This window comes from Mytilus edulis, unplaced genomic scaffold, assembly GCF_963676685.1.
Source record: "Mytilus edulis unplaced genomic scaffold, xbMytEdul2.2 SCAFFOLD_2522, whole genome shotgun sequence".
NCBI lineage: Eukaryota > Metazoa > Mollusca > Bivalvia > Mytilida > Mytilidae > Mytilus > Mytilus edulis.
The window spans coordinates 1-10,223 of NW_027267590.1; the positions used below are offsets into that span (position 1 = coordinate 1).

Sequence of the window (10,223 nt, forward strand, 5' to 3'; positions counted from 1 at the left end):
GTACACTGGTGCACCGAGCACCCACTCTCTCGGCATAGTTTCCTTTCCTCAAAAGTCTGTGGATACGACCGACTGGGAACTGAAGTCCGGCACGGGATGACCTAGACTTTGCCTTTGCTTTTGCTTTTCCTCCTTTTCCTCGTCCTGACATTTTGTACTATTTGGTTGATCGACACTGAGTAAAGTGATACAATTTTTCTTCAAAATTTAGCTTATATACCCACTAAACGGATTGAACGATGTTTTTATTATACACCAATCAGAACGAAGCTCTCTGCGGGCAGTTAGGCTACCGAACATTCAACATGTTATGGGTGCTCTCTCCGAGGTTCGCGTTCAATAAAATCTTTCAATCCGTTTTGCCCAGTATATAAACAAATAGAAAATAATTTTTCACCATTACTTATTTGATTATCAAACCAGTAACATGCCACCCAAAGTAGGAAACTAAAGGAGCCAAGAAGGCCGTCACCAAGGCAAAGACTGCCAGACCGGCGGTGACAAGAAAAGGAGGAGGAAGAGACGTGAATCCTATGCTATCTAACATCTACAAAGTCTTGAGACAAGTTCACCCCGACACCGGAGTGTCCTCAAAGGCAATGTCCATCATGAACAGCTTCGTCAACGATATCTTCGAGAGAATCGCAGCAGAGGCCTCCCGATTGGCACACTACAACAAAAGATCTACCATCACAATACCGGAGATCCAGACCGCTGTCCGTCTTCTCTTACCCGGAGAATTGGCCAAGCACGCTGTCAGTGAAGGTACCAAAGCCGTCACTAAATACACCAGCAGCAAGTAAACAGTCTGAAGTTTATAACTTCACAAACGGCCCTTTTCAGGGCCACCAACATTTTTCAAAAAGAATTTACATTTGTTGTACATCATGTCAAACTTCTAAACAAAGCTATAAATCCCAACCCCCAGCTATAACTACTTTCAAACTATTTCAATAGTATATGGTTACTTTTCTCTTCTTTCTATCTGTATAACAAATATACGTGTATTTCACTCATTCTGTAGTATTTAATTTGCCAAAACTACAAAGCGTAAATACATAAATCATGAAGAACAAAACAGTGCTTTCATTCCAATTAATAGAGTTGATAAATTTACGATTTCTTTTGCTTTTCGAGAGAAAAAAAATATTGCGAGAATTATTTTACACGGAAACAAGAACATTACCTAATATTAAACCACGCAAAAACTCTATAATTGAATATAACAGAATCTACAGATTTTGTGTGTAAAAGTCCGTGCATTTTGTTTTGAAATTTTCTCTCTTCGTGTAGGCAAATGCACGGATTTGATCTTTGAACGTATTCATAAACCTTCAGAAATATAAATTCTCAAATAAATACAAGAGTAAGAGTAAGGAGTTAATTAAAAAGAAAGCCAGATATTTAAAAAAAAAAGGGGGGAGGGGGATAACGAGAGAGAGAGAAAATAGTTGCGGATCAGGATCAGGGAAAACAAGAAAACGGTTGAAAAATTCATGAACATTAGAGAAAAGAATAGAAGTGGGAGCAAGCTTTGATTTCAAGATTTTGTTTAAAACGATGTACAACAAATCTAAGATTCTTTTTGAAAAATGTTGGTGGCCCTGAAAAGGGCCGTTGTTTATATTAGCTGGGTGGCTGTTTAACCTCCGAATCCGTACAAGGTACGTCCTTGACGTTTCAAAGCGTAGACAACATCCATGGCAGTGACAGTCTTCCTCTTGGCGTGCTCTGTGTATGTGACAGCATCACGGATGACATTTTCCAAGAAAACTTTAAGGACACCACGGGTTTCCTCATAGATGAGTCCAGATATACGTTTTACTCCACCTCTTCTTGCTAAACGACGGATGGCTGGCTTGGTGATACCTTGGATGTTATCACGCAACACCTTCCTGTGACGCTTGGCGCCTCCTTTTCCTAGACCTTTACCTCCTTTTCCTCTGCCTGACATGTTTAACTATTTGTGGTGATTAGTTAAATAATACTTTCCGTCTAACAGCGACTCTTTATATATCACCAACGCGGCCGTAAAAGAAGTATCACACATTTTCAGTTAACTGTTGTCTGATTGGCTTACGTTGTTTTATTCCGGGAGGTAACTCTGTACTGCCTTAAACTGTGTACACTTTCAATCCACTTTTTCATTCTAGGTCTGAAAAATATAATAATTCATATCAGACAGTAATTTTTTAAGAAAAAACTATTATTGAACAGAAAAAAACTTTCAATCGGAATAAAAATGACTGAAGGAGACAAAAAAAGCTCCAAAATGTTGAAAAGTTTTCATTTTAAGATAGAAAAGTATGATAAATAAATGATAAATGAAAATCACTTTAGACAGTCAAAATTATAAAGATAATTATTTGCTTTCTCTGAACAGACATTTTCATTCAATGTCAATACACATTTCAACTTAATGGAATGGAATTTAGTTGGGGAAAAAATAAACCTCACAGACATATCTAGGAATACTGGTTATCTATTTGTCTATTTGATGTACCCAGAAATTGGATACATCACAGGATTTTACATGCTTGCAGTTTTCTACCTGTCTTTCATAACTCAACATCATCTGTCAAAGCTGTGCTTGCCATCCATCAAAGATCTGCTGCAGGTACTTCAGATCATAAATGAGAGAATGTATGAATAAAACTGTTATTGTTATTACTATTAAAGATTTTTTTTTTTAGGTATTACAGTGAAGAAAAGAGATGCCCCTGTCTGCGGGTAAAACTTCTTATGTGTGCATCTTCCTTTCAATTTTATTTTTAAACACCATTCTATATTTATCCACAGTATGACGATGACAATTTCATCAGCCAATCCAATAAAAATGTTAATGCGCACACATATACTTACTATTCTGAAGACATCTTTTAGCCAGAAAAGTTTATAATAAGTCTGAAAACTACTTTTTATCATATAAAAAAGCTTATAAGTGCAAGATATATGCTTACATGGACTTCCTACAGTGAAATTTTGTGGGGACTACTTGGACCCGTACCGAAATTATATTAATTTAAATAGAAATTTCATGATTTTGTAAACTAGCAGCAAGACAAGACTCTAAAGTGGACAAAATATATTACTACATACATGATAAAAATTTTCTTTACAATTCTGACTGAAAAAAAGCTCTAAATTTTTGATAAAAGTACCCTGTAATATCAGCTTTTCTAAAAGAAATATTCAAATTAATGAATTATACATGATATTTAAACTCTAACTTAAAAAAAAAGGTTATATTTTGGCCAGTTGGTGGTTCTCTTTCTTTGGTCTAGACTACTGGTGTAAATAATACATCAAAAGAAGACAAGACAAAACAAGCGAAGAAAATAAAAGAAAAGAACAGAAGTACAGATAGAAACATTCATATGTTGATCTTTTTTTTTATATAATGTACTATTTAATATTCTACACACAAGGACGTACATGTACCATGATAAACAAACACCCCCCCCCCCCTTTTTTTTTGTGATGAGACTTGTGTGTATATATATATCATAAAATTTATTTTTTGTCTATGTATTGCTTTGCATATAGATGGATTCAACAAGAAGAAATAAAAGAGAGAGAGAGATGGGGAAAAGAGGGGTTCAGCTATGTTTCTAATTTTCATGTACAACAATTTATAGATTCTTTTTGAAAAATATTGGTGGCCCTGAAAAGGGCCGTTATGTTTTGGTGAAAAAATCACACTTCTTAAGCACGTTCTCCACGGATTCTTCGTGCCAATTGGATATCCTTTGGCATGATGGTTACTCTCTTGGCGTGGATTGCGCACAAGTTGGTATCCTCGAAGAGACCGACCAAGTAGGCTTCGCTGGCTTCCTGTAGGGCCATGACGGCTGAACTCTGGAATCGGAGATCAGTTTTGAAGTCCTGGGCGATTTCACGGACTAATCTCTGGAAGGGGAGTTTCCTGATGAGGAGCTCTGTGCTCTTCTGGTATCTCCTGATTTCTCGGAGAGCGACTGTTCCTGGCCTGTATCTATGTGGTTTCTTGACTCCACCGGTTGCAGGTGCGCTCTTACGGGCGGCCTTGGTGGCAAGTTGTTTTCTTGGAGCTTTACCTCCGGTGGATTTACGTGCAGTTTGCTTTGTTCGTGCCATGACTATTAGCTCTGTGGACGATTTGCTACAGAAAGAATACTTGAAAATTTCGGTGAATGTGTTTTTGTGCTTGCCGGGAGGATTGAAATCACGGTGACGATTGGATCACCACTTACATAAAGCTGGCGTTGATTGGTCCGCATATCTTAAATCTGATTGGACTGATTTGTAAGGGACTTTGACAGTTTTCAATCCATTTTTTACTGAAAAACTGCTCAACCCAAGCTGACAGTAAAAATGCCCCCTTTTTTCATTCATAATTACAGTTTCTGATCATCCCTCATAGCTCAACAATAGTAAATTAGTGTCACGGTTTCAATATGATAAATCTGAAGAAGAAAAAAAATAATAATGAAAAAAGGTCAAAATACATGCAGAAACATTAAGGAAAGGAAAGAAAAATAAAACAGGAAAAAATAAAAATAAAATGCAGTTATAACACAAACAAAGCGAAATAGAAAATAAAAAAACAGAAACAAATGGAATTACACATTCCCGACATGACATTGTACGGATCGGCTGAGTTTCTTTATTGTTGTATTATGTCATATTTATGTATATTTAATATAAAAAAAAGAAGATGTGGTATGATTTTCATTTGGGCTGGGCACATTTGTCTCATTGTCTGATTGTCGGTGTGCTTACATCGATTCCACATCTTTAATACACAAACAATAACTAAATAAAGACAGAAAGACAGAGAGAGAGAGAGAGAGAGAGAGAGAGAGAGAGAGAGAGAGAGAGAGAGAGAGAGAGAGAGAGAGAGAGAGAGAGAGAGAGAGAGAGAGAGAGAGAGAGAGAGAGAGATGCTGAAAAAAAAAATGGAAAAAGGAAAAGAATGGAAAGTACATATCATATATAAAAGTGTTGACGAAAGAGATAATGTTAACAAAAACTATAAATAATTATAATAATAAAAAAAACCACACACCTTCTCAGATGAATCTAAGCATGCTCGCATCAATAACCAAGAGAGAGAAAGAAGAGAGCAGACTAGTATTAAATATAAATACTATCAGTGTTGTTTTTTTTCCCCGACAAACTTTATATGATTTAACTGAGCTACTTGTGGGTTCAAAGAGTCAGAAAGTTCGACAATAAATGTTCTGATGAAGAAGACTGAAAAAGTTACTAGACTTAGTGTTATGCTATAAGAACTGTACTTAAATGGGATGCGTTAGAGAGAGAAGAAAAGAAGAATCACGGAAGAAGGGACATTTATATTTTAGACATTTTTTATTTGTTATGTAGTAGAATATATTTTTTTCAATTATGTATGGGGAATAAAGTATTACTAAGATGTACAACAATTTTAGACTCTTTTTGAAAAATATTGGTGGCCCTGAAAAGGGCCGTTGTTAAGTGAGTAATCTGATATATCCACTTTTTACTTGGCAGCTTTCTGGGTCTTCTTTGGCAGAAGTACAGCCTGGATGTTTGGTAAAACACCTCCCTGGGCAATGGTGACACCAGACAAGAGTTTGTTCAACTCTTCGTCGTTTCTGATGGCCAACTGGAGATGACGGGGAATGATTCTGCTCTTCTTGTTGTCACGAGCGGCGTTTCCTGCCAACTCCAATACTTCAGCTGCTAAGTATTCTAAGACAGCTGCGAGGTACACTGGTGCACCGGCACCAACTCTCTCGGCATAGTTTCCTTTCCTCAAAAGTCTGTGGATACGACCGACTGGGAACTGAAGTCCGGCACGGGATGACCTAGACTTTGCCTTTGCTTTTGCTTTTCCTCCTTTTCCTCGTCCTGACATTTTGTACTATTTGGTTGATCGACACTGAGTAAAGTGATACAATTTTTCTTCAAAATTTAGCTTATATACCCACTAAACGGATTGAACGATGTTTTTATTATACACCAATCAGAACGAAGCTCTCTGCGGGCAGTTAGGCTACCGAACATTCAACATGTTATGGGTGCTCTCTCCGAGGTTCGCGTTCAATAAAATCTTTCAATCCGTTTTGCCCAGTATATAAACAAATTGAAAATAATTTTTCACCATTACTTATTTGATTATCAAACCAGTAACATGCCACCCAAAGTAGGAACTAAAGGAGCCAAGAAGGCCGTCACCAAGGCAAAGACTGCCAGACCCGGCGGTGACAAGAAAAGGAGGAGGAAGAGACGTGAATCCTATGCTATCTACATCTACAAAGTCTTGAGACAAGTTCACCCCGACACCGGAGTGTCCTCAAAGGCAATGTCCATCATGAACAGCTTCGTCAACGATATCTTCGAGAGAATCGCAGCAGAGGCCTCCCGATTGGCACACTACAACAAAAGATCTACCATCACATCCCGGGAGATCCAGACCGCTGTCCGTCTTCTCTTACCCGGAGAATTGGCCAAGCACGCTGTCAGTGAAGGTACCAAAGCCGTCACTAAATACACCAGCAGCAAGTAAACAGTCTGAAGTTTATAACTTCACAAACGGCCCTTTTCAGGGCCACCAACATTTTTCAAAAAGAATTTACATTTGTTGTACATCATGTCAAACTTCTAAACAAAGCTATAAATCCCAACCCCCAGCTATAACTACTTTCAAACTATTTCAATAGTATATGGTTACTTTTCTCTTCTTTCTATCTGTATAACAAATATACGTGTATTTCACTCATTCTGTAGTATTTAATTTGCCAAAACTACAAAGCGTAAATACATAAATCATGAAGAACAAAACAGTGCTTTCATTCCAATTAATAGAGTTGATAAATTTACGATTTCTTTTGCTTTTCGAGAGAAAAAAAATATTGCGAGAATTATTTTACACGGAAACAAGAACATTACCTAATATTAAACCACGCAAAAACTCTATAATTGAATATAACAGAATCTACAGATTTTGTGTGTAAAAGTCCGTGCATTTTGTTTTGAAATTTTCTCTCTTCGTGTAGGCAAATGCACGGATTTGATCTTTGAACGTATTCATAAACCTTCAGAAATATAAATTCTCAAATAAATACAAGAGTAAGAGTAAGGAGTTAATTAAAAAGAAAGCCAGATATTTAAAAAAAAAAGGGGGGAGGGGGATAACGAGAGAGAGAGAAAATAGTTGCGGATCAGGATCAGGGAAAACAAGAAAACGGTTGAAAAATTCATGAACATTAGAGAAAAGAATAGAAGTGGGAGCAAGCTTTGATTTCAAGATTTTGTTTAAAACGATGTACAACAAATCTAAGATTCTTTTTGAAAAATGTTGGTGGCCCTGAAAAGGGCCGTTGTTTATATTAGCTGGGTGGCTGTTTAACCTCCGAATCCGTACAAGGTACGTCCTTGACGTTTCAAAGCGTAGACAACATCCATGGCAGTGACAGTCTTCCTCTTGGCGTGCTCTGTGTATGTGACAGCATCACGGATGACATTTTCCAAGAAAACTTTAAGGACACCACGGGTTTCCTCATAGATGAGTCCAGATATACGTTTTACTCCACCTCTTCTTGCTAAACGACGGATGGCTGGCTTGGTGATACCTTGGATGTTATCACGCAACACCTTCCTGTGACGCTTGGCGCCTCCTTTTCCTAGACCTTTACCTCCTTTTCCTCTGCCTGACATGTTTAACTATTTGTGGTGATTAGTTAAATAATACTTTCCGTCTAACAGCGACTCTTTATATATCACCAACGCGGCCGTAAAAGAAGTATCACACATTTTCAGTTAACTGTTGTCTGATTGGCTTACGTTGTTTTATTCCGGGAGGTAACTCTGTACTGCCTTAAACTGTGTACACTTTCAATCCACTTTTTCATTCTAGGTCTGAAAAATATAATAATTCATATCAGACAGTAATTTTTTAAGAAAAAACTATTATTGAACAGAAAAAAACTTTCAATCGGAATAAAAATGACTGAAGGAGACAAAAAAAGCTCCAAAATGTTGAAAAGTTTTCATTTTAAGATAGAAAAGTATGATAAATAAATGATAAATGAAAATCACTTTAGACAGTCAAAATTATAAAGATAATTATTTGCTTTCTCTGAACAGACATTTTCATTCAATGTCAATACACATTTCAACTTAATGGAATGGAATTTAGTTGGGGAAAAAATAAACCTCACAGACATATCTAGGAATACTGGTTATCTATTTGTCTATTTGATGTACCCAGAAATTGGATACATCACAGGATTTTACATGCTTGCAGTTTTCTACCTGTCTTTCATAACTCAACATCATCTGTCAAAGCTGTGCTTGCCATCCATCAAAGATCTGCTGCAGGTACTTCAGATCATAAATGAGAGAATGTATGAATAAAACTGTTATTGTTATTACTATTAAAGATTTTTTTTTTTAGGTATTACAGTGAAGAAAAGAGATGCCCCTGTCTGCGGGTAAAACTTCTTATGTGTGCATCTTCCTTTCAATTTTATTTTTAAACACCATTCTATATTTATCCACAGTATGACGATGACAATTTCATCAGCCAATCCAATAAAAATGTTAATGCGCACACATATACTTACTATTCTGAAGACATCTTTTAGCCAGAAAAGTTTATAATAAGTCTGAAAACTACTTTTTATCATATAAAAAAGCTTATAAGTGCAAGATATATGCTTACATGGACTTCCTACAGTGAAATTTTGTGGGGACTACTTGGACCCGTACCGAAATTATATTAATTTAAATAGAAATTTCATGATTTTGTAAACTAGCAGCAAGACAAGACTCTAAAGTGGACAAAATATATTACTACATACATGATAAAAATTTTCTTTACAATTCTGACTGAAAAAAAGCTCTAAATTTTTGATAAAAGTACCCTGTAATATCAGCTTTTCTAAAAGAAATATTCAAATTAATGAATTATACATGATATTTAAACTCTAACTTAAAAAAAAAGGTTATATTTTGGCCAGTTGGTGGTTCTCTTTCTTTGGTCTAGACTACTGGTGTAAATAATACATCAAAAGAAGACAAGACAAAACAAGCGAAGAAAATAAAAGAAAAGAACAGAAGTACAGATAGAAACATTCATATGTTGATCTTTTTTTTTATATAATGTACTATTTAATATTCTACACACAAGGACGTACATGTACCATGATAAACAAACACCCCCCCCCCCCTTTTTTTTTGTGATGAGACTTGTGTGTATATATATATCATAAAATTTATTTTTTGTCTATGTATTGCTTTGCATATAGATGGATTCAACAAGAAGAAATAAAAGAGAGAGAGAGATGGGGAAAAGAGGGGTTCAGCTATGTTTCTAATTTTCATGTACAACAATTTATAGATTCTTTTTGAAAAATATTGGTGGCCCTGAAAAGGGCCGTTATGTTTTGGTGAAAAAATCACACTTCTTAAGCACGTTCTCCACGGATTCTTCGTGCCAATTGGATATCCTTTGGCATGATGGTTACTCTCTTGGCGTGGATTGCGCACAAGTTGGTATCCTCGAAGAGACCGACCAAGTAGGCTTCGCTGGCTTCCTGTAGGGCCATGACGGCTGAACTCTGGAATCGGAGATCAGTTTTGAAGTCCTGGGCGATTTCACGGACTAATCTCTGGAAGGGGAGTTTCCTGATGAGGAGCTCTGTGCTCTTCTGGTATCTCCTGATTTCTCGGAGAGCGACTGTTCCTGGCCTGTATCTATGTGGTTTCTTGACTCCACCGGTTGCAGGTGCGCTCTTACGGGCGGCCTTGGTGGCAAGTTGTTTTCTTGGAGCTTTACCTCCGGTGGATTTACGTGCAGTTTGCTTTGTTCGTGCCATGACTATTAGCTCTGTGGACGATTTGCTACAGAAAGAATACTTGAAAATTTCGGTGAATGTGTTTTTGTGCTTGCCGGGAGGATTGAAATCACGGTGACGATTGGATCACCACTTACATAAAGCTGGCGTTGATTGGTCCGCATATCTTAAATCTGATTGGACTGATTTGTAAGGGACTTTGACAGTTTTCAATCCATTTTTTACTGAAAAACTGCTCAACCCAAGCTGACAGTAAAAATGCCCCCTTTTTTCATTCATAATTACAGTTTCTGATCATCCCTCATAGCTCAACAATAGTAAATTAGTGTCACGGTTTCAATATGATAAATCTGAAGAAGAAAAAAAATAATAATGAAAAAAGGTCAAATACATGCAGAA

At 36.7% G+C, this 10,223-nt stretch overlaps 4 protein-coding genes across 4 annotated transcripts; 2 read left to right on the forward strand and 2 right to left on the reverse strand.

The window, feature by feature from the left end:
- Positions 1–443: 443 nt before the first annotated feature.
- Positions 444–803, forward strand: LOC139505657 (histone H2B-like; the record flags this gene model as incomplete). The annotated part of the gene is made up of 1 exon (XM_071295141.1): positions 444–803. A coding segment is annotated over one exon (360 nt), but the record flags the coding sequence as incomplete, so codon positions are not given.
- A 2,852-nt stretch (positions 804–3,655) lies between these two features.
- LOC139505654 (histone H3) lies at positions 3,656–4,829 on the reverse strand. Its single transcript, XM_071295138.1, has one exon. The coding sequence runs from the start codon at positions 4,114–4,116 to the stop codon at positions 3,706–3,708; it is 411 nt and encodes a 136-aa protein (XP_071151239.1). The 5' UTR covers positions 4,117–4,829; the 3' UTR covers positions 3,656–3,705.
- A 1,263-nt stretch (positions 4,830–6,092) lies between these two features.
- LOC139505656 (histone H2B) lies at positions 6,093–6,581 on the forward strand. The gene has a single exon (XM_071295140.1). The coding sequence runs from the start codon at positions 6,158–6,160 to the stop codon at positions 6,530–6,532; it is 375 nt and encodes a 124-aa protein (XP_071151241.1). The 5' UTR covers positions 6,093–6,157; the 3' UTR covers positions 6,533–6,581.
- A 2,803-nt stretch (positions 6,582–9,384) lies between these two features.
- LOC139505655 (histone H3) lies at positions 9,385–9,940 on the reverse strand. The gene has a single exon (XM_071295139.1). It carries the CDS (start codon positions 9,843–9,845, stop codon positions 9,435–9,437), a length of 411 nt encoding a protein of 136 aa, XP_071151240.1. The 5' UTR covers positions 9,846–9,940; the 3' UTR covers positions 9,385–9,434.
- Between the last annotated feature and the right edge of the window lie 283 nt (positions 9,941–10,223).

Excerpts from the sequence above, each read along its gene's own strand:
- LOC139505654 (XM_071295138.1), bottom strand. The coding sequence starts at position 4,116 with ATGGCACGAACAAAGCAAACTGCACGTAAATCCACCGGAGGTAAAGCT.
- LOC139505655 (XM_071295139.1), bottom strand. The coding sequence starts at position 9,845 with ATGGCACGAACAAAGCAAACTGCACGTAAATCCACCGGAGGTAAAGCT.
- LOC139505656 (XM_071295140.1), top strand. The coding sequence starts at position 6,158 with ATGCCACCCAAAGTAGGAACTAAAGGAGCCAAGAAGGCCGTCACCAAG.